Source organism: Zophobas morio, unplaced genomic scaffold (assembly GCF_036711695.1).
Source record: "Zophobas morio isolate AGI-343-1 ecotype UQ-CSIRO unplaced genomic scaffold, CSIRO_AGI_Zmor_V1 ptg001076l, whole genome shotgun sequence".
Lineage (NCBI taxonomy): Eukaryota > Metazoa > Arthropoda > Insecta > Coleoptera > Tenebrionidae > Zophobas > Zophobas morio.
This window is the reverse complement of record NW_026973176.1, coordinates 582-23386: the sequence shown is the minus strand read 5'-3', so window position 1 is coordinate 23386 and position 22805 is coordinate 582. Positions and strand designations below refer to the sequence as shown.

General features: G+C 32.1%; 2 protein-coding genes and 1 long non-coding RNA gene across 3 annotated transcripts; 1 reads left to right on the top strand and 2 right to left on the bottom strand.

Moving 5' to 3' along the window:
• Positions 1 to 5556: 5556 nt before the first annotated feature.
• On the bottom strand, positions 5557 to 8958 carry LOC135122309 (uncharacterized). Its single transcript, XM_064046505.1, has 12 exons — positions 8789 to 8958; positions 8668 to 8714; positions 7849 to 8097; positions 7548 to 7791; positions 7272 to 7380; positions 7056 to 7199; positions 6806 to 7003; positions 6551 to 6755; positions 6022 to 6492; positions 5837 to 5973; positions 5692 to 5780; positions 5557 to 5627 (listed from the first exon to the last, which is right to left on the bottom strand). The coding sequence occupies exons 1-12, from the start codon at positions 8956 to 8958 to the stop codon at positions 5597 to 5599; spliced, it is 2094 nt and encodes a 697-aa protein (XP_063902575.1). The 3' UTR covers positions 5557 to 5596.
• A 2067-nt stretch (positions 8959 to 11025) lies between these two features.
• On the top strand, positions 11026 to 14006 carry LOC135122312 (glutamate--cysteine ligase catalytic subunit-like). The gene is made up of 18 exons (XM_064046510.1): positions 11026 to 11164; positions 11293 to 11447; positions 11556 to 11608; positions 11676 to 11745; positions 11794 to 11865; positions 11915 to 12013; positions 12067 to 12163; positions 12219 to 12443; positions 12505 to 12570; positions 12638 to 12785; positions 12838 to 12921; positions 12978 to 13089; positions 13143 to 13257; positions 13307 to 13388; positions 13438 to 13488; positions 13545 to 13667; positions 13726 to 13927; positions 14000 to 14006. The coding sequence occupies exons 1-18, from the start codon at positions 11057 to 11059 to the stop codon at positions 14004 to 14006; spliced, it is 1869 nt and encodes a 622-aa protein (XP_063902580.1). The 5' UTR covers positions 11026 to 11056.
• A 6131-nt stretch (positions 14007 to 20137) lies between these two features.
• Positions 20138 to 21994, bottom strand: LOC135122310 (uncharacterized). Its single transcript, XR_010279328.1, has 3 exons — positions 21910 to 21994; positions 20365 to 20402; positions 20138 to 20199 (listed from the first exon to the last, which is right to left on the bottom strand). It is a non-coding gene; the product is annotated as an uncharacterized LOC135122310 (long non-coding RNA).
• Positions 21995 to 22805: the final 811 nt, after the last annotated feature.

Sequence of the window (22805 nt, the reverse complement as noted above, 5' to 3'; positions counted from 1 at the left end):
TTTTGGTTCTATTATTATAAAAAATGTAAAGTACATAACGATACTAAAATTGAGTCAACAACCCACATTTAGAATGGGAAGTCGAGGTTCAGATGAAGTGCCGCTAAAAATGTTTTGTGATGTTTTATACTTTTTATACAGGTTATAACTAATAGCAGCAGCTAACTATTTTGGGTGGTGGGGGTAACAATACTAGAATATTAGTTATCAGGTTAAGTTATGTTCAAACGAGGTGCTTAGTTCTCTTATATGTTGCTATACCATATAGGGTTGTGGGTTATCAACATCGATAGTTATTTTTATTTGGAGTGCTTGTGGGAAAGCTTGAGATATTTTTTCCGTTGTTTTTTTTATTGGTTTTGTAATAAATTAGTCTTACTATTAGTCTGTAATTATTAGGGGACATCAAATTTTTTAGTGGGTTTCGATTATTTCATTATTAAAAGCCCGTGTCCACTTATTTAAATGTTTATGGCTTTGCTGCTCACCTTTCTCTTCTCGTCGTTTTGTTCGTCTGTCGTTTCTGTGACTTTTATTGGTTTACAAATATATTATATTATAACATTTACAGTGCTAAAGAAAATTTTTTTATAAACAAGGCATTGGTACACAGTCGAAAATTTTTTATGTAGAATTGCAGCCTACTAAGTGTCTCATTGTGAATAAACCCAAGCAGAAAATGCATATGCGAGTACCTTAAGATACAATTTATAAAAGAAGTTGGTATATAGCTTTAATTGGGTTTTTAAATAGTAGGGGGTATTGAAATATAATGAAAATTTTGAGTCTATTAGTTAAGTAGTCTATATTGCGACCCAGTTGACTTTGAGGTTAATAATTATGCAAAGATAATAGCCTGCGAGCTATAAAGTTATTGTTGTTAACGTTATTATAGTAGTTTTGTAAGTTTCTCACTGGTAAAATGATTCCTCCAACGCCAGCTCGAAAGGCTTTGAAATTAGTCAAATTATAGTTAAGTTTATTAAATATGAGATAAATTTTAAAGTAAGCTGTTATAATTTTATCTTTTTTACCCAACGAGCTTAATTTAGAACTTGTTTTAATCGCAGCGTCATTAGCATACTGCAGAAGGGAAACATTATTGGCTTTGAGAGTGCCAGAAGGGAAGATAAAAAAACCCAGAGGGACAAAGGTTACAACCAAAAGTTAGGGCTTCTATCTTAAACTTAAATCCTCCATCTTTTAAAAAGGGTTTATTAATTTACAGTTTGCCATTTATAAGATGTCTATGATATCATACATTATTTATGGCTTTCTCGACATAAAATTGCACTAGTATTAAAGCCTTTTTTAGCATTTGACCCTTTGGTAAAGAGTTAATAAAGCCCCAAATTTTGTTGAGTGGCGGATGACCTTTTAAAAGTTTAACTATACTTTCAATACCCGAGCTCTTAAACATAATTAATAGTTTACAAGTCAGGATAAGAGGGGGGGGGGGGGGGATTGGTATTTTTTTTAGTTCCGACCACGCCTAGCGCCAGTAGCTTAAATCGCCCTTTATTTAGTAGATGACTTTCTCCGCTAATAGATGGTCGGCGTTCCCAGCTACTTGAGGTAAAAAATGGTTACCAACGGCTCTATTTGGGAATCGCGGTAAAAAGCATATAGTGCGAGCGCTAAGTAGTTCATTTTGTCGTGGAGACTAAAAGTTGCCAAGCCGTGGGCACGTATGTTATGGCCGGTCAACTGCACATAATCTCCAGACTTCGCTTTTTGCCCAATGAGAGTCTGCTGTTGCAGCACAGTAAAGGATATAATGCCGGTATCGCCACTTTCACCTTTCACCACTACACAATTCTCGTGTGACTACCACGACAGCTTTATTAATGCCATTTCTATGGAAATCCTTGCTGTTAGATCAACTGCATAAGTAGTGCAATTTGTCTACCCCTAATTTAAAGATACTTGCTTTTGGCTAATTAAAGATTAAACCAGGCACCAGCTAAGAGCGAGGCGGGGAAGAGCCACAGCTGCCTGTACAGCAGACCAGGTGGTATTGCTAATGAATAAATTAATAAACGGTTAATGTACATGACAAGTTGCATATGAGGAATGGCGAAATAAGTTTGCTCAAACATAAAAAAGGTTACTAAAGTGTTAGTAAAAAGCTCACTCTATAATGAAACCTATTTAAATAAAGAAAAATTTGATGTTTTTTATACTACCGGTCTTTCTCATGTTAAAGTGCTTGCGAGTGTATTTATCTCTTATACGTTTTTCTCTAATCACCACCAAGTTAACATTATTAAATACTCAGATCAACTACATAAACATTTTAAGATCAATTTAGTTCAACTTCTTCGGTTTCAAATCTAACGTTCTAACTTCATGTCCTTAATATATAATGTCTCCCAGTCTTACTTTCTTAGCACTATTATTCACCTTTACGCTGTCTAAACGTGTGTATTAATTTTAACAAGCAAGGCCAATAATGAATTGTTGTAAGTAAACTAAAACAGAGATTTTATACAATTAAAGCTAAGCTAATATTCGAAGGGTGTTGTAACTTTGTTGTCGTTAGTTCGCGATGTTTAATTAAATATGAAAATAGGACATTTCTAATGATGTTTAATTAAATATGAAAATAGGACATTCTAAAACAAATTCAAAATTTGTATTTTTAAAAATGTTAAAAGATTGTCGTGCAACACAACTTCATTTTTTTAGTATATGCTTTATTATATGTAATTTAAAGCTCTACAGTTTAAACAAATGGTCAACGTGGAGTATATAATAAAGTTAAAAAAAAATTTTTTTTTTTATTGTGTATTTTTTTTGTGGGTTAGCTACCCCCCATAATTTGATGCACACGAACGCCGCATGTGTTGACAAACATCTACTTTTTAAAGAAACCACTCCTATAATTACTTCGGGTAACAATAACATTCATCCATGAAAATCAAAAAATCCCTCCGCAGAGGATTTTTAGGGGCCGTTAAATATAAGGGGGCTATGAAGTAGCTCATAATCAGGGTCTCATTTTCAAAACTCGTTAAAACTTCGTAAAAATGCACTGTTTTAAAGCAATACTCGTAGCCAAGGAGGGGAAAAAAAAGGTTTACAATTTCTTTTTTTCAAGGTTCTACTTGGGAGTTGAAAGAGGCTATACCGAAATAACATTTCACCGAAACTAGACAATATATAGTGCACTCTAGTTATAAGAGCGTTGACGCGCAAAATCAATATTGGGGGTTCCATTCCCTTTGGTGCAGCCCTTGCTAAACTTGGGGGTAATGGGCACGTCTTTTCCCTAAACAGTTTATGGTAAACTCAACTCGTGAGATATTAATTGCTTAATTTTAAGTTGCCGGCAACGGCTAATTTGTCTTCACTGCATTTTTCTTGGATGAATTTTCGGTTTAACGCCATGGCTATCGGAGACGTGGAATTTAAAAAAGCTTATGATTTCCCTACAAAATTTGTTATTACCATTTTAGAATCACGTCTTTTGATAACAACTGATATACAATTAATTTTCCGTTGGTTTCCTAGTCTTTCAACTGTTTTTCTTAAAAATCCAAAACTAATATTTAAAAATGATGACGCTAAGGATTTATCCTCACCTGCCACTATTATTACCACTACTACTCATAGTAATAAATATAAAATTAGCCGTGATAATAATATTATCATTATTATTATTAAAAACATCTTTAAAACTGTTTTCACTTTATTGTCAACTTGTGTTAACTGGATATATATATATATATATTTGAATTGTTCTAACTTTAAATGTATAAAATCAATAACTTTTAGTGGTTATGAAACTTATACTTTTTCAAAAGAAGTGCCTATTCATATATTAGGTAGCTTTGTGAGCGAGAATATCAAATTTTCCAAACTTTTGTCCAAAGGTCTACGAGACGTTAGCTCTTTCCAAGCTCTTTTGCAGGGATATCATTCTGATACTCACTGCTATAAAACCCAAAAATGCAATAATGATGTTTCATCTTTTCTTTCTGAGGATTGTAAACAGAAAGCTTTTTTTTCCAGAGCGACTAACCTTTGTAAAGCAATAACCTACGTATGTATAGAGGCAACTAAAATATATGGCCGACAGTCAGCTCTTCTAGATTATCATTCCTTTTCGGACGTGATCAAGTCGGAATTAAAGGATTTCGAAGAGCTAGACGTAAGATTTTAAATGGAACTACTTGAGATTTTTTTATAATATATTCAATTGAGCAGGCTTTTCAATGCCCAACGTTAAGAACTTTATGGAATGAAATAAGCAATGAACAAGTTAATTTACCTATGTTGTCCTTAGATAAAATTGAACGTTTAGACCCACTTTCCTTTAGTTATGAGTTGATGACTCTGGAATTCTTAACTGAATTATTCAGTACATTGGTATTGTATCGTTCCTTCTTTTTAAGAAAGTTAGTTTGCTTTCTTTGCCTTATACATCTAACAAGTTCGTGTCTTAAAGAAGCCTATACGTTAAAAAAAACGAACATATTTTTAACTAAAATTTGGCCCCATAGAAAGTTTTGCGGCCTATTACACTCGCGGAGTAGGCACACCTCTTTTCTTAAGAACAACCTATTTGATAAGCTATTAGAAGTAGTGAATATTACTTATCTCAACAACATCTTAAAAGAGCTATCAGAGCTTTTAGGCAATAGCCTTCTCAAGAACCGCCCAAACTGGTCATTTGGAAAAGTTAATTTGGACAGTGAGTTTGTCAACCCGGCCTTTTACAAAACTTTCGAGCCCACTAATACTAGTTTAATCTTAAGACGCCTTATTTCGACGAAAAAAGTTTTAAAGATGTCTATAAAGCGAATATCGCTGTGCAAACACTTTTTGAGCGACGTAAGCTATTTACAACCTTTTTAAGAAAAGACTTGCCACGCTGTTTCTAGCTGCAGGAAAACGGAAACGCTGCTCTGTCCCGTATTACTATTACCGGTCAGCTGCAGGAAAACGGAAACGCTGCTCTGTCCCGTATTACTATTACCGGTCAACTGAGGACTTTGCATGACGATATTTTAGTGGCTCAGTCCCAAATCTTATCCTTAATTAACCAATCCGGCCCTATAATTTCAACTAACCGAGTATGCCAGGGAAAAAGGAAAGGTAAGTTAGTCAATAAAAATTGATTTTCGTCAACTTAATCATCTGTAAAAATGCTAATTAGCTAAAAACATATAAGAATTAAGTTTAGCAAACAAAAGCTAAAAAAAATTACTGATTTAATAAAATCAAGGTTTAATAATTAAAACTTGTAGAAAAAGAGCAACCAGGTGGTAACGATGAGCAGGTTTTAACTGTATTCGAAGAAAAGGGTGGCGCTGCTATAATAGGTATAATAGCTACTTTTATCGTTTAGCAAAAAATTTTATCTATGTCTAAAGATGGTCAGAGCCGGTGCGAACCACACGAAGTCGAGGAACAGGGAAGCACTGTAGACCAAATGGAGATGGCCAATATGTTTAGAGAACTAAAAGCGGTTATCGCAAACCGAAAAAATTATAGCGAACTTATATGCACGCTTTATCCAAGTAATAAAATATAGATTCTTTGACGTTGCTTTTTATTGTTACCTTATCTTTTATTACCAGTAGCTAATAACTTAGGGACCTTTACTTTTTTTGCCCGCGCTCCTATATTTGACGGAGTCGTTAATGGTTAATTATTAAGATGTAGACAACGTTAACATAAACGTACTTTTTAAGATTTTCTTTTCTAATTTGAGCAATTTCCACAATTTTCTCTCCCATAGTCGCGTTGAGTTTGTTTTTGTATTGGATTATATCCTATAAGCATATAAATCATATGTGTTTTAAGCAAGAAGCTCGAAGTATAAAAAAACCTGTTGGCTCTTAATTCGTAGATCTTGCCTCTTTGATTTTTCAATAAGCAATTCCAAAAGACGTTTCATATTAGTGATTGCGTCCTGGGCACTACTTTGGCCTTCGCTAAGATAGTCAGACAGTTCCGCATTCAGCTCTTGGAAAAAAGTCAACTTTATTGAATTAAGACAAATGAGTCAAAAACCTTCAAGGCGACGTCGCTCTTCGTTTTCTATCTGCTTTGCCTCATTCTCCCGCTGGTTTATAGTGTCCACGTACCCCTTTAATACCCACGCGGTGGCATCCACAACAGCGTTAAGTCGATCTTTGTCGGGGCCTTCTTCGGAGAAGGTCAGCGCGCTGTCCAAACTTCCCTCATAGCCACTTAAACAGTCTTTCGCTGCCGCTGTATATTCGTCAATGGCAGCCGTTTTACTTGCAAGCTGAGCTCTTTTTTCTTCAAGTTTTCTTTGCATTTCCTCGAAACTTTTTCCTCGGCCGCCCGTAATGTCCTTCAAGTCGCTAATTGCACAGTTAATGTCTTTCAACTTTCCACTCATATTCACAACAGTGTCTCGAAGAAGATTTTTTTTTATAGAAAGCTCTTTTTCAAGACTAAAAGTTTTCTCTAAAGCCTCCAAGGTTTTTGTTGCGTTATCAGCAGGATTTTCGTTGTCTATTAAGTTTTTTGTTAAAAGTTTTAAAGAATGAGTACCTTAAAAGATAGACTATACTTTGAAGAAGGTAAGAAGTAAGCTCAAAAGCCTGAATAAAGTTTTTAAAGGTTGAAGAGAAATCCTCTTGACCAGAAAGGTGAGGAAAAGAGTTTTCTATCTTATTCTTTAAACTTTGGATTTGAGTAAAAGACTTAAGTTTAACTTCGCTACTTATGTTAATTTTTCTAATCAGCTCTTCTAACTCCTCAGTACATGCAGAATTCTACTAGGAAAACTCAACAAAATAAAGCTGTCCATAGAAATATAAATAACCAAGTTTTTTAAATTTGTAAGCTCACTGTAGAGCTCTGCGATTTCATCTTCGGTAGGAAAGTGAATGCCTATGTGATTATTGAAAATGGTGGCTGTAAACGCCAAGTTTAGCCTTTCGTGTCCCGCCACAATATCAGCGGCTGTGGTGAAATCGCGAGAGTTGAGTTTCTCAGCCACACCGAGTAAAAGTTCGGCTCTCTAAAAAATTAAATAAATTAAAATAAATGGTGGTTATCATAAATTAATAAACTTTAAGTATATCTGAAGTTTTTAAAACTTCGTCTATTCCAGCAGAATGAGATGCAGCTGGCGCAATTTGCTTAAACAAGGTCACCCATTTACTGGAATCCTTTAAATCCTTACCAAAATTTTCTACTACCTCGTTAGTTCCGGCCTAAATTAAAGCAAAAGACACTTTAAATAAGCTTTGACGATAATTTACAAAGCAAAAAAGGTGAAACTAAACCTTTTTTAAATGGTAATTAAACCAGCGCTTTATAATATCCTCAGCTCGCATATTGATAAGCTTTTCAATTTTCTCACCGGGTTCCAGCAAACGAATAAGCTCCGGATGACTGAAATTAACGGTAACATTGTAGACAATAATTACTTCTTCCGGAGAGTAATATTAAAAATAATTTTCTTAATAAAGCAAACCAATAAATTTTTATATAACCTTAGCGCTACTGAGAAAAATAGCCAATATAATACTGTAAAAATGCTAGTAAAACCTATAGATAACCTTATAAGGTTAACTTCTTTCATTAAGTGAAAGCGTATTAACTGCCAAACGATCGCAAGAATTAAGTGTCGGCTGCCGCGAAAAATATCCTCATGTCCTATATTAACTGTGCTACAACCCAAATCTTTAGCAGCTTTCAGCGCAAGGGAGTGATTCCCAGCAATTTCAAAAATATCTCTAGAGCCAGCCTTATCGGCATTTCTCCAGTCAACATTGGTTTTTATAGACGTTTCCGGGATGGTTCCTTATATCAAAAAACCTAGTAAATTAATATATATATATTGTTTTATTAGTGAATAACCAGCCCTAACAGCATTGATCAACTTGCATAAAATAACTCCGTCCCGGATGTTATCAAAAAACAAGTCAGCTGATGAAAGAGGTATATAATTTTTTTCTACCAAAAATTTATCAGACTTAAGTAAATTATTAAGTTGCTCTGAAAAGGCCAAAGCTTCAGCTTGAATTTGGCTTCGACCCAATTTATTTTTGATTTCTTCTGGGTCAAATGTGTGATCGGAACGAAGTTCGTAGTAACTCATCACAAACACTAAGTTATAAAAAAATTCCAGGGACAATTAAAGCTCCGAATCCTTTCAGAAAATGAAGCCTTTACTCTTAATACGTCCTTGCTATTGGAAGATTTTTTCCTTAAAATTTTTCTTATTTGGTGGTAGGTTAGATTTCATTCCCATGCGTACAGTACTAAATTCTTGTTGGTGTGTTAACAAAGTGATTTAATTATTATAAATATAAGGATTTATATATTATACTTAATATGGCAAACACAAGAAGCTATATCTTACTTCCATTGAAAAACTAATACTTAAACTTTGTTTTTTTACACTATCGTTTTAATTGTTTTTTTTAATTTTTTCGTAAGATAATAATTGGTTTTATTGATCATTTAAATATATATAAATTAGATAAGATATATTTAACGTAGTTGGTATAATGGGAATTGCTATTGCTTTTTAAAGTTTGAGAGTCCTTGCTACCCAAAATGCGCCAGCTGCTCACTATACTGCTAATGATGAAGCGCTACCCAAACGAAACGCCTGGGCCCGATGACTTCACTAATGAGATGCTGAAGAAATTGTCATTAACAGAGATGCCATACCTGTACCATCTAGTAAAATGTGCGATGGTCCTTGGCGCCTTTCCGATCTGATGGAGGACGGCGACTATTGTGATGCCGCCAAAGACACTTAAACCGAAACCATCAGCTACCAAGTACCTACTCATCAGTCTCCGTCAGGCGGTTGGCAAAATGGGTGATGCCGTTTACTGCGCCGTCTAAAAGAGGTCGTTGACGCTTGGGACGCCTCGCTAGAGTTTTAGTTTGGATTTCGGTAAGGGCACTCAACGACCCAGCAGCTCCTCCTTTTAAATAAATGGACCACTCACGCATTTAACTTAGAGAAGGCAACAGGCGCTGTCTTTTTTGATTTTAAAAAAGCATCTGATCAAGTTTGGCGTGATTGTCTGCTGCACAAAGTGCGGTCGTTATCCGTTTCTCATGACCTTTACAACGTGTGCTGAGGTCATATCTAAATGGTCACATCTCCAACGTGCTCGTGCAAGATACACAGACGCCACTGCGATCTCTGAGAGCAGGGGACCCTCAGAGATCTCTTCTTTCGCCCCGCCCCTTTTATTTGTAATTTACATGAGTGATGTGTCCTTGCCATCAAATACGCACAGGCGAATCGCCCACTACGCCGTTGATACGGCCACTTACTCAACGTCGAAATCTCCCAGCTTGCTATGCAAGCATCTACCGCGCTACCTTGACGCCCTTGCTGACTGGTGACTTAATTAGAAAGTTTATATAAATGCGATGAAGAGCAAAACGCTTTTAATTAATAAGAAACGTGTCCCTTTGTTATCGCCCTCAACCTTTGATGGCGTAAAGATTCCGTAGTCTTCTCAAGCGAAATTGACTTGGGAGTCATCATGAACAAAAAACTTTTCTGGCAGCCGCGCGTGGACTGTGTAGTGGAAAAGACCAAGGCAGCAACTAAGGCGCTTTACCCTCTACTATGCGGTAAGAGCAAGCTTTCTCTGCTAAACGAACGACAATTGTACATGTCTTTCATCTAGCCAATACTGAGCTACGCGTCTGCTGCCTGGACCCTGCGACCCCATTCCAATAGCGTCGGCACTTCAAGTACGACTGAACAGATTGCTTCGCATGATGACAAGCGCTCCGTAGTTTGTGCGAAATGAAGCTCTTTACCGGGACCTTCAGCTTGACCCTTTAGACGTCTTGCGTGTTATTGAATCATTTTGGTTAGATTCTATTAGGTATTACAATATTTAGCTTTTTTCTGAACAAAAACAAATAGATTACTGGTTAATTAAGTAGAGTACATCTATATCCTCTAAATTGGTACTATTCTAAAAACTTACCTTAGTAGTTGGCTTAACTCGGTATTCTACAACACTTTGACTATCCAGAGTACGATAACCATAATGACGATTAAGTTTCAAAAAGGTACCCTAATCATGAGCGAGTCTAAGGTAGATACCATTATTTACCTCCGATCTAATAGACTAGCTTAAAACTGTTGTAATAGCTGTATATTTCTATAAAACCGTTCAGAAACCTATACTAAAGAGTAGTTTTTTGGCTCTCGCATCTTAAACTGGAACGGCGCGATATGCAGACGATCAGCATGAGTGTAATTCTAACGCACCAATGAAGATGACCGGGAGTTGTGTATGAATAGATATATTCAATAGATAAAAACGTATACAACTTGACTAAATATGAAACAATGAAAGGAACCAACGGTATAGAAGCACAAAAAGTCGGACAGAGTCAAAAAAAACATAAACATAACAACAGATCACTAAACAGAATAAACAGAATATATGAGATTAACAAATAAGAACAGGGCTCCGTATAGCAAGGAAGGTGCAGGCCGGTCTATGAGGAGTAGGGCCATACAGCACTGGTTGCATTTGACCTTTAGCTGTAGACTGAAGCTTAAGGGAGTGCACACTTCATATAGCGAGGATTAACTTTTTTCTATAGGATTCTATCGTAACATGCACGAGAAAGATTATGGCCTCCATAAAAAGAAGCATCTAATCCACATGCTATTCCTTAAGACTTTCTGTGAGTTAAGGTGTAAGAATGACGATTGGGTAGCATCCGGGGGTGGAATGATATCCCAACGTAGACATAAAAATAAATTTTTTGTTATACTATTAATATATTCATTATCTGTTTATAATATAACATGTGTAAATAATAATAAAAATAGATAATTTTAAGCCATTTAAAAGAGGCATTAACGTAATGCATTCTCATGTAGCAATGAAACAGTTAACAGACAACCTGCATCGTCAGGGCGTGCGCGGCTTAACAGCTTACGCCAATATAATTGGGTGAAGGCGGTTCAATTTATAGTGTGAACTAAAACAGAACGAGTTTATTCTAAAGAGATAACTTTTTACTCCTTGCTATTGTTTATTGTTTTCATAATTAATGCTATCATAGTATGGGCCTTCTTTCTCACGGTGCCCCGTTATCGTGGGACGAGGCAAAACTGCAGGCAGACCATGTCAGAAAAAATGGCATTGAACAGTTTTTATCCGTTTACCGTAAGGTGAATTTTTTTGCCAGGCTATAGTAGCATTCGCTTTAGCAAAAGCGTATTAAGATCCTATATAAAATATAAATCTTTATCTCTGAACCAGTATATATTTTTGAATGATCTTATAATCTCCTTTACAGTTAAAAGATAGACAAAATGATTTTTTAAAATGGGGAGACGAAGTTGAGTATTTCTTCGTCAAGTTAAATGACAAAGAAAAAGCCGCCAAGTTATCTTTAAACTCTACTAAATATCTAGAAATTCTTAACTCAGAGGAAGAAGATCCTTTTACTAAGTAAAATTTTTAAGTACTAATAATAGAAGAAAAAAATATAAAACTTTGTTTATTGCAAAACACATCGATACCATGAAACTTTTAGACTTTACCAAGTGTTTAATTTAGGGAAGCCATAGATTCCTTGTGGAGGCCTGAGTATGCCAGCTACATGATTGAAAGTATTTACGTTATATTTAAATTATTTTTTTTTTAAAAAAATTTACTTTACGGGGAAAACTTTTTTAGGCACCCCGGGAACACCCTATGGCCACGATATTTCTAATTTTCTTGAAGTAGAAGAGAGCATGATGAAAAGGTGGCGATCTTGATTTATTAGTATAAATCTTTGTAATTTTTTTTTAAGGAGACGTAAAATTAAAGCTTTTCTGGAAGACAACGAGTATCTTGTAACCCTAACAAACTTTCCACGATTAGGGTACTTTAAAGAGTTTTCTAAGATGTTTAGCTTTTTCTTTACTTTGTAGATGCCGTTATTGCTCGGATCCGCCTTGTGAGCCCTACGGCCCTATTGCCAAGTCTATATTTATTCCTGATGAATTTATTAACCTCCACCCTCGTTTTGAGTATTTTAATTCCTTTCCTTTTTTTTTAAGTAAAGCTTATTCTTTGCACAAAGAACCCTTACAAAGAGCATCCGTGAGAGGCGGGGCTCTAAAGTTAACATCTCCGTCCCCATCTTCCACGATAAATTTGTCGTCCGACCGTTTCGAGAAGTAGTCGATATTCTTTTTTATACGTCCGCGTCTCTCTCAAGGGAGAATCCACTAGCCGCTGGTCTCTCCCGACGGCGTTGCCGAGCGCGTGGCAAAGCCGGATACTATATATATGGACGCCATGTGTTTTGGCATGGGCTGCTCGTGTCTGCAGATGACCTTCCAGGCGTGCAGTCTGAGCACTGCTCGCTATTTGTACGACCAGCTGGCGGTCATGTCTCCTATCATGCTGGCTCTTTCCGCGGGGAGCCCCATCTACCGAGGCTTTCTAGCGGATGTTGTATGCCGCGCACTGCCCCCGAAACACGTGGCTCCATTAAATTTCCCATTCCCCTTTCTAGGATTGCCGGTGGAACGTTATTGCCCAGTCTGTGGACGACCGGACGGAGGAGGAGTTGGGGCAGATAGTAAGCTCGTCGTTTTACTGCGTACTACTACTCGAACGCTAATTTAGTTTCACTGTTTACCACTCAGCCGTTAGCGAATAACAAGTTCGTCATTAATAAATCGAGATACGATTCCATTGACTGTTTCATATCTCCCGGCCCCTTTTTCAAGCACGCGTACAATGATCTTCGGCTTGTCAAGGACGATCTTGTCTATAACCGACTAGTCACCGAAGGTCGCATGGCTTTTCACTTCTGCATGCTCTACACCTCCTTACCGTGTGGCAGGCGTGGACGATCTCCTCGCGCAACACGTGGCCCATCTTTTTATTCGAGATCCTCTGGTAGTGTACAAGGAGTCGCTGCACCAAGGTAGTACTGCTTACTGGCTTTTACTGCAATTTCTAAACTAATTTTTTTTTTAATAGATAATGAAGCGCAGAGCGAGCATTTTGAAAACATTCAATCCACCAACTGGCAAACCGTTCGCTTCAAACCTCCGCCGCCAGGGAGTTCTATTGGCTGGCGTGTGGAATTCAGGTTAACTCAATAGAAAATATGCATTTCCTTAATAGAAACATTACTAATATAAGGCCTATGGAAGTCCAGATGTCCGATTTTGAAAATGCCGCTTACGTCGTTTTCGTAGTTCTTCTGACGAGAGTGTTTCTTTCCTTTAATCTGAATCTCTACCTCCCCATCTCTCTCGTAAAAGAACATAAAAAAGTTATTTTTATTACTTTTAATAAATCATTAGATTGACGAAAACATTCAAAACGCTCAAAAGCGGGATGCTGTTAATTCCGGGCTCTTTCACTTTCGGACCATCCTCACTGCTGGTTGTGCGTTGCTCGTAGCGCTGCGTTTCTCTTCTTACTTATGTCATAGGAAGTTGCGGGAAAGAAACTGAATTAATGACTTTAGACAAGATTATTAACGGTTTTTTTATTTCTGTTTATGCATCTCGTCCGTTCTGCCTCTGCCCTGCGTAAAAGGCGAAGGAGATTTTCTCGGTTTGGTTCCCTTGATCTTCATCTTCCTTGACAGCATCACTATTGATCTGCATACCCGCTTTCGGATCTTACAGTACTTGAGCCTCATCTCCAAGCGAGCTAAAGGTTTTTCCCGACGAGATCTTTTTGCTGCTGCGGGGGCGTAATAGATTTAATCTTAAAGGCGAACTACTAACGACGGCTGCGTATCTCCGCAAATTTGTTACGGAGCATCCGGATTACAAGCATGACTCGGTCGTCTCCGAACGGATCAACTATGATTTGGTTAAAATGGCTGTTTCTGTGGGAGAGGGCGAAATCATTCCGGAGCTCGTGGGAGATTGTTATAAGAAAAACATGTGCTTTAAGGAATCGAGGGAGCAAAAGTAATTTTTTTATTAAAGTTTCGTAATCTTAGAGTTTTGTTTGATTTTAAAAAATAAACTTTTTTGTTTTAGTTTGTAGCTTTAAAGTTTATAATAAAAGTTTTATCGTCTAAATTAAGAGAATCAACAGTTCCGGCACACTTAATTATAAAAGATTTATACTCCTTTTATCCTTAACCTGTCTTTAATTATAATTAATTGTAAAGAGAGAAGGAAGGACGATAAATAGGTCGATTTTGACAAAATGAAATTGTAAATTTAGTTCAGATTGAAATGTTGCAAAGACTATTAAAAGATCTCGATAAGCTAAGTTTGCTAAGTACTAAAAATTCTGGCAAAAAATTAAACAGGTAAATTTAGTGTATAAAATATTTTTCCAAGATTCGTTGGATTTTAATTTCGCCCCATTTGATGAAAATGAAAATATAATTTTGTAATAGACGCGATACTAGATGATACTAAATATAGTTTTTCCGGACATGCATAAGTTACTCGTTGGGTTGCGGCGGAAGTTATAGATTTTTCATATAAAAAAGCACAATCTTTATGAAAAAAATTTATAAGAGCGTGCACATCAGGCTACTCCTTCAAAACACCTATACATTTCTCTCAAGATCCCCAAAAATAAAGCCATGTGTAGAAAATACGTAGAGGGCATGCGTTTAATTAAAGAAAGAATTCGTGGATTTAAGAGTGTTTGTACAAGTTAAAGAGCATTGCCCGTCGAGCCTTGCAAGTGTTATAAAATTAAGACTTTAAAATTTTATGGGTAAAGAGACTGAAGGTAGATAAAAATTTAAATTAAAAACTAACAAGATAAAGAGGAAAAATAAGTAATGGTAAAACAAGAGTTAAATAAAGATTTTTTGCAGGCAATAACGTGAGTAACGATCAACAAGTTTAGAAAGAAGGTGGGGGGATACGTTAAAAAAGATTAATTTACTATAAAGCAGAGGAGTATTTATATAGAAAATTATTTACATAAAATAAGCAAGCCTAGTGTGATTATGCTAGAAGACCACGGGTTGCTAAGGTAACTAGCACGCAGCATACAAAAAAACCGTGAAAAGGTGAAAGAAGCAAGAGTATAAAGAGAAATTAAAACTTAGATCGTAAACATAAGACCATAATAAAAAAACAAAAAACGAGTAGGGAGCTGTAAAAGGAAATCTAAAGTTTAGGGGTAAAAGAAAGGGAGGTTTGAATACAAAAGTTAATAGGAAAAGGTAAAAGGAGAACAAGAAAGCTTGTATATTGCGTAAAGGCAACACTTATCATTATACTCTAATAGGAAAACCCGGTCCATTAAAGAGGGACTTTCTTACTTGCAAGGTAGAAAAGAAAAAAATTAACCGGATAAATATTTATATTTATATAAGTTTGGTATTAAAAGGTAAAATAAATCGTGAAACGGATATATATACGAATTATACTTTTGTTTAACAAATTCAAATAAAATATAAACGCTGGAGTGAAATTTTTTTTTAGTTCATAACAGTTAGTGATTTATAGCATTTTTAAATTTCCTAAGGAATTTTTATTTGCTCAGGAAAAAATATTATTTATACAACGCTTTTAGTTATAAAAGTATAATTAGTAAAACACTACAATTATACATTTCTGTTTAAAAATATACAGCATACGTTTGTGTGTCGTGATTCCACTCCTGAAATTCAGCTATGCGTCACTTATCAACGGTTATTTAAGACGTCAAGTTTTCCATACTTTTAAAATTTTCATTTAATTCCAAGTTTTTTTACTATTTAAAATATTACTAGTAGTAATGCCTTCCTTGTATATAAAATTACGAAAGAAGCCCAAAGAGCTTGTGCTCTAATTTTTTAACCAGCAGTTTTTCGAGCACAAAAACTTTTACGGTTTTTAAGATTTTTAGTAACCCGTTTTTTAAGTTAAAAAAAGCTATTATAATGCCGTAGAGCTACTTTTAAGAAGTGTTGCCTTGCATATATTCAACTTAAAGAGCCGATTCTATATGAGGACTTAAATTTTATAACATCAATTAAAGAAGTTCATAAAACTTCTGGTTAACTATGCTTGGGATGGTCAGGTTATATATATGGTACTCGTGCCAGGTGACCCATATAGCACCATATACTCAGACCCGAACGGCCTGAGGCCATCCGAATGAGTAATAATACAAGCACTGTCGTAGTCACGTCCAGTTAGCACAAAGCTCGTTATTTGGCTGAGCTCTTGCCACTTTATGTGACTTTACAACGATCATGGAATCTGACGAAAAAGAATCCCATAAAATATCTCTGTCAACTGGAATTAAATCAAATGATAAAGATGCTTTTGACGATCTTGATCTTTCTTTTTGAGAATTTCTTAAAGTCTAAATTTTTATCTAAAATTAACAAAAATTGTCGTACACAAAAATATAATTTTTATAGCTTTGAGATTTGAAAGATAATAGTATAACTTCTATTTTTTTTACCTCAAACTTTAAAATTATTGTCAAGTAGAAGTTATTGTATGAATACAATGTTTTCATTACCACCATTAATTTTTAAAATTACTTTTAAGTTTTAGAGCTAAGTTTAACGCAAGCCACACACCACTGAGATCTTTATAAATCATAGTGGTTTTTTTTTGTAATTGTTTATTTATGAATTTAGATTGTTTTATGTAGTTTTCTCAATGTGCGTCTTAAACTAAATTTTATGAATATTAAGTTTTGTAATACAATTTTTTATTATAAAAATGCTCAAAATCAATTGAAAGAAGAATTTTAAAGAAATTGAGGTTAAATTGATTTTACACGCAAATTTGTAGATTTGGAAGACTTTTAGTTCTGCTGGAATCTCCGTTGCTCCACACAACTTTGTAGATAGTGTATTAACTTTGTTTGGAAGAGGCAGCTTTATAGTGTATATATATTTTTTTAACGAGCTTTAATATAATAAAAGTTATTCCTTTATTGAAATTCGTTATAACTCGAAGGGTGATTGAGCTCGTATTAAGCAGTTTAGTAGTAAAGTTAGTATGGTTTATTTTATAGAGCAAGGAAGGCATCAACAGACTTGCAATTAACAGTAATTCGTGTTTAAAATGAAACGAGAAATTCTAAAGTAATCTTTTAGTGTGAGTGATTGTGCGGTTATATGATTGACCTTGGTCGTTCTCGTTTCTTAAAGTAATTTTTTTCCGAAAGAAGCGAAACACTTTTAGATTCTTTGTCAAGCGCTATAATTAAAGTTATTGAACAAGAAGTTAAAGAATATTCTATTTATGTAAATCTATATATTGATATTATATATTTTGGGATGTCACTAGAGGCCATCGTTCTGTTATACTAGCATTATTGCTCAAACTAATAAAGGTAAAAAAACAATTTAAATAATTTACTACAATATAATTGTTAGCAGAGAGTCTTCGAAGTTTTTTGTAGGCAATGAAAATTTTATTATATTTTTTATTTTTCTAGCACAAAATATTTTTAAGGATAATGTATCGTTAAAGTAAGGTCAAAGCAAATCCATACCGTTGTTAGAAGTAAAACACCTTTTATTAACCGAGTATTCAAAAACAAGTAATCTATTATTAACGTAATAACAAAATTAAAAGTAAAATTTTATTCTATAATTAATAAAATATTTTAATATTTTTTTCAAGTCTGTTACTAGTTAAAATACACTTGAGCCTACACCATAAAGTTGTGTTATAATAGAATATCCTCAAAAGTTTTCGCATCAAACTTTATAAAATTATCAATACTCTTCTTCTAATATAAAGCAAACTTTGAAATAGTGCCCTAATAGCTAATATACTCTATGAGTTAGGCGTTTAAATTGGTCAAGTTGATTGTGCAATATTTTTTTTTATTTTTTTGTTAATGTTTATTATTATAATAATTACCTAAAATTCTTCGCCATAAATCTAATTTAAAAATTTAAGTTAGTACAAGCTTCCAATAGTAGTACTTCCTGTATACCTTTAGTACTTCTACCAACTAGAAAAGTTGGAAAAATGTTTTTAATAGTAATATAATAACTTGAGTTATATTATTCACGTAAGTTTATAAGAGAAAAGTAAACGATATTATAATGGTACAACTTTTAATAATAATAAAACAAGAACACAACACAAAAGGGTTTAGTAACAAGTTTTAATCCCCTGCTGTTGGGGACAAAGTCATTACTTAAGCGAGACCCTCCGGTGGCTGTTAAAAGCTATTTTCAATAAGTATTACGACTAAGAGGGCAATGTCTTTAGTTATCTTACCAGTCGTGGTTACTACTTTCCTTTTGTTAGTGACTTTAACAGGCTATTACTTTACACCTAAAGGAAAAGATCAGCAAATCGTCAGAGTTATGATTGTTATGACTTCCTTCTGTGTTTGGCTGTTATGGGCTTTGGCTTATCTTATGCAGTGTAATCCCATCTTGGGCCCACAAATAAATTCAGAGACTGTCAAAAAACTTGCAGAGCTTAAATAATAATAATAAAAGGTTTTACTGTTTTATATATTAAGTAGCTACTTTAGTTAGTTTAGCTATTCTTTAATTTACCTTCAAACTTAAGGTGTTTCTGTAAATGTCATCTGTTTAAATATTGATACAATTACAAATACAACTTTTCTAAAAGTTGAGAAACGTTTTATTAGTTTAACTAACATTTCTTAGTATCGATATATTTAAAAAATTATATTTCTAAAATTTATATTTGTACTCTAACTTAATTCGTCGGTATTTAACTTAACAGTTTTGTACTTTGAACATTAGACATTTGAGCTAAATATATAAAACCACTTTTTGGTTAGTAATCTTTGGTGTTTTCTTTTATTTAATTTTTTATTATTATCTATTACAGGTAAATTTTTACGACACCTAGCTTACGTTTTGCGACTTAAGGAGAAACAAAATTTTGTAATTTAACGAAAAATAAACAATTTCTCACTTCAAGTTACTACCTTTTATTAATGTAGATTTCATATATGATGTAATAAATATGTACTTCACTATGTTTTTATTTAAAGATTTTATCTCTATCAGGTACACGACACTGTCTTAAATTAGACAGCGTTTTACGCCAATATACGAATAAAGTTATATATTTAGCGCAGTATGTCCTTTTTTCATATATACACTTATAAAGATATTTTAAAAAAAAAAGTTGGCCAGAATTACGTAAGCGTCTCAAAAGTATATTAGTTATAATTAATCACTTGAAACGTGATTTTAGAAGAATCATTTTCGACAAATGAAATATAGTAAAGCATCTTATTCCTTTCTTTGACGTTTAAGAAAAAAAAGTTAAATTATTCCTGCTAGGAACTTAAAGCGAGTTAAGCAGTGAGCTAATCTATGTATTAGCTCAGAGTTATAAGGCAGTAGTTTCCCAGCTTATTGAAACGGTTTTAAAGAAGGATGAAGGCTATATTCATATCTTTCAAATTATAATTTTTATGTTAAAAACTATGAGTGTTGAAGTATTTATTAAAAAAATTTAAATTCTAGCTTTAGTGTTTTGTTAAAAAACCCCACAATTTTCAGTATATACGACTTTTTTGGTCTTCAGTATACGCTTTATTATGGATTTTACCTTTCCTATTTATGTATTACTGGCATACTACAAAAGAGACGCACAACACATGGTTTATTGTTCAAAGTGTTATTTCATAAGAGAATTAAAGAGTTGTTAATTTCAACAGGATGCAAAAAAACGAATATATTGCTCTATGGAAAGGTTTCATTTAATTTTTTAGGTATAAAAAAATGTATATTATTTATAACATCCTCGTTTATTTACTAATATTATATAAAAATTTCAATAGTACCAACATTAAAAAACTATTTAAATAAGAAAAACACAAATTTTTTTTCTTTAGATTTTTAAACTAGAAAACTAGTGTCTACTATTATAAATTTTAAAAAATACCAATCTTTTTAGCTATAAGAAAACGTTTAATGTAAACTGAATTAAATACTCTTTTTTTCTCAAGCTAAATATATTTCTTAACAAAAAATAACTTCTATACTTTTTATAGTAAAATCAAGTTTAAACACTTTTAATTAAAGATGCCCTACATAACATTCTCATTAATTATGATGACATAACTTTATTAGTACCTAACAAGCTTCATACTTTTTAAAGATTTTAACAAAATTTCAAAATTATCGGAAATTATTTTTACTCAATCATTAGTTTTTCCTCCACTTATAAATTGATCCCACTTTTTTAATCTATCTTCCCTTTCATGTTCAGTTTCCTCAACTTTATAATCAGTAACTCCATCCCAAATTTGTGCTCTAATAATAATCAAATTAAGAGCAACTTCATGAAAATTATATAAAACCGTCTAAACTTCAATTTAATAAATTAGTTGAGTTTTTAAAAATTATAAATCATATAAAATTAAGTAAAAATTAATTATATAATTTATAATTCATAATTATATTTCGTTTTATACGTACACGACTTGTCTCCCGCCAAACCAGCGTCCGTTCATAAGCTAAGGCAATATTATAAATTTAGTATAAAGATTATATTAAATACAATAAATTACAATTACTTTAAAAATAATTTAAAATTTGTTTTAAATCAATAATCCCCAAAGATCTTTTTATAAAATATCTTTTTTTATTTTATATGCTAAGTTAGTTTTTATAAATAATATATTCCAACTATTTTATAGTTAATTTTTTTTTTGCCATTATAAAATCAATTCTAGAGAAAAAAATCTTTGTGTAATTATAACTAGTTTAATTATAAATACAAACTTTTATGTAAAGTTAATTCTGTTAAATTAAAAATTAAATTTCATTTAGAATTTAACTACTAAAAACAGTTTTGTATTAAGTTTTCAAAGATTAATAGACAAAAAAATTGTCTTAAACAATCTTTGCTTATATTTGTAATTATAATTTATATATATAATTCTTAACGCAAAGTTAATTTTTTAAATGAAAATTTAATTTTTTTTTAAAATTTAACTACAAACGAAACCAACTTCGTGTTATTTTTAAAAAATTTATAATTATAAAAAAATTATTTATTTTTTTTTTAAATTATTTGTGTTAACTTTAGTCACTGGTTATTATAAAAAAGTTAAAGTATTAACGGATTTTAACAATTTTTAAAAATTCATATATGACTTCATTATGAACAGCAATATTATTTATTTTAAAAAAATCTATAAATACATTTTTTTTATTTTTATTTAAACAATAGTTCTTATAATTTTTTAAATGATAAAAGAAACCAAACCTTGTAGATTTAAATTTATTTCTATAATCTTGAACCTGAATGCTAACGTAATCACAAAATTTATAAAAACTTACTTTATTATTTTTTGGAATTATTTTTGCTAATTTAAAAGTTAATGTTCAAATATAACTTGTGTTCATAAGAAGTTTTGCTTTTATATATTTTTGTTTATTATCATATTTTTTATATACACATATTTTAAAGTTTTGTTATTACTATTAAAATTATTGCACTAGTATATAAATTTTGCGTATAAATTTAATTCGGTATATATATAAAAAGCACACATTTTATAACAAAATGGTGAACTGAAATTAATTTGGCGGGTAAAAAGTTCAAACGAACAATTAAAACCATAAAAGGGTTTCCATTTAATATTAATTGGATGCTAGCTACTTTATAGTAACGTTTAAATTATTTTTAGGGATTCAGAAATTAATTAGCAACAGCATAGGCTAAACAGAGCCTTTTTACTAGCGGCTAAGATTACGAAGGTGCAAATTAACGTTTGTTACCTAATTATAAAACTGGTATATTAATGGTTCTTCTAAAATTTTATTTGTAACGAAACCTAAAGAAGTGTCAATTTTATAATAAATTGAACAGATTTACAGTTGGAATGTTACAAAAAAATTCGCTACAAAAAAGAAAAATGGCTTTTCTTTGGCAGCTTTCACCTTACAAGGAAACAAATTAACTTGTAAAGGTGTCAAATTATTTTAAACTGGTTCTTTTTAAAAATTTTAAAAAACCTTAACGCACAGCTCGGCAGCATCAACCGTTTTAAATCGAATCGAAACGACACCATCACTATGTCTCTAAAAAAAAATAATATTAACTTTTTTTTTAAAAAATTTATTAGTATATTTTAATAATAAAGTTTTAAAAATTTAAAAATCAAATTTATAAGTATAATTATTAATAACTTTATAAATAAATTAAATAAAAGTTGTTCAAAGGTTTAAGAATTAAATAGATATAAATTATACAAATTGAAGAAAAAACACAATGATAATAAACAGTTAAATTTTTTTTAATATATATATTAAAGTAGATAATATTAAAACTTTATTTTTCAATTTATAGTCAGTATTAATAAATGATAATGTATTATAAATAAAGATTATAAATAAAAAATAAATAACTTTAGCATTTAAAATAATAATTATTTTTAAAACCCGTAAAATGTTTTAAATATATATATATATATATATATATATATATATATATATATATATATTATATTTCATAAAAAATTATATGTAATAATGGAAATTTAATAGTGGTAGAATATAATTTTCTTATGATTTCTATAAATAAATCTGTTATAAAATTCACTTTTAGTAATATTTACAATAATGAATTACTTAAATTCTTAACTTAAATTTAGTTTTAATAATAATACAATAAAACTCAAGAAAAACAATTCCTTTAAAATTATTTGCAAAATTAAAATAAAAATAATTATTATAAAAAAAAATAAGTGATGTAAAATGGATAATAATAATAATATAATGAAGATATATAGAAAAATTAACTTAATTTTATTATTAGAAAAATAAAAATAATATAGTAATAAAAAATACTTCCAGTAATAAAAAAGTTTGTAAAAATAATTCTTATATAATTTAAGTTTAAATATAATTAT

Excerpts from the sequence above, each read along its gene's own strand:
- LOC135122309 (XM_064046505.1), bottom strand. The coding sequence starts at position 8,958 with ATGCGTGAGTGGTCCATTTATTTAAAAGGAGGAGCTGCTGGGTCGTTG. Across the intron at positions 7,004-7,055 it reads AAACTTCAGATATACTTAAA|AGAGCCGAACTTTTACTCGG; the intron begins GTTTATTAATTT and ends TTAATTTTTTAG. Across the intron at positions 5,781-5,836 it reads TACGAATTAAGAGCCAACAG|GATATAATCCAATACAAAAA; the intron begins GTTTTTTTATAC and ends ATATGCTTATAG.
- LOC135122312 (XM_064046510.1), top strand. The coding sequence starts at position 11,057 with ATGGGCCTTCTTTCTCACGGTGCCCCGTTATCGTGGGACGAGGCAAAA. Across the intron at positions 12,014-12,066 it reads AACCTCCACCCTCGTTTTGA|AACCCTTACAAAGAGCATCC; the intron begins GTATTTTAATTC and ends CTTTGCACAAAG. Across the intron at positions 13,668-13,725 it reads CATCTCCAAGCGAGCTAAAG|GCGAACTACTAACGACGGCT; the intron begins GTTTTTCCCGAC and ends TTAATCTTAAAG.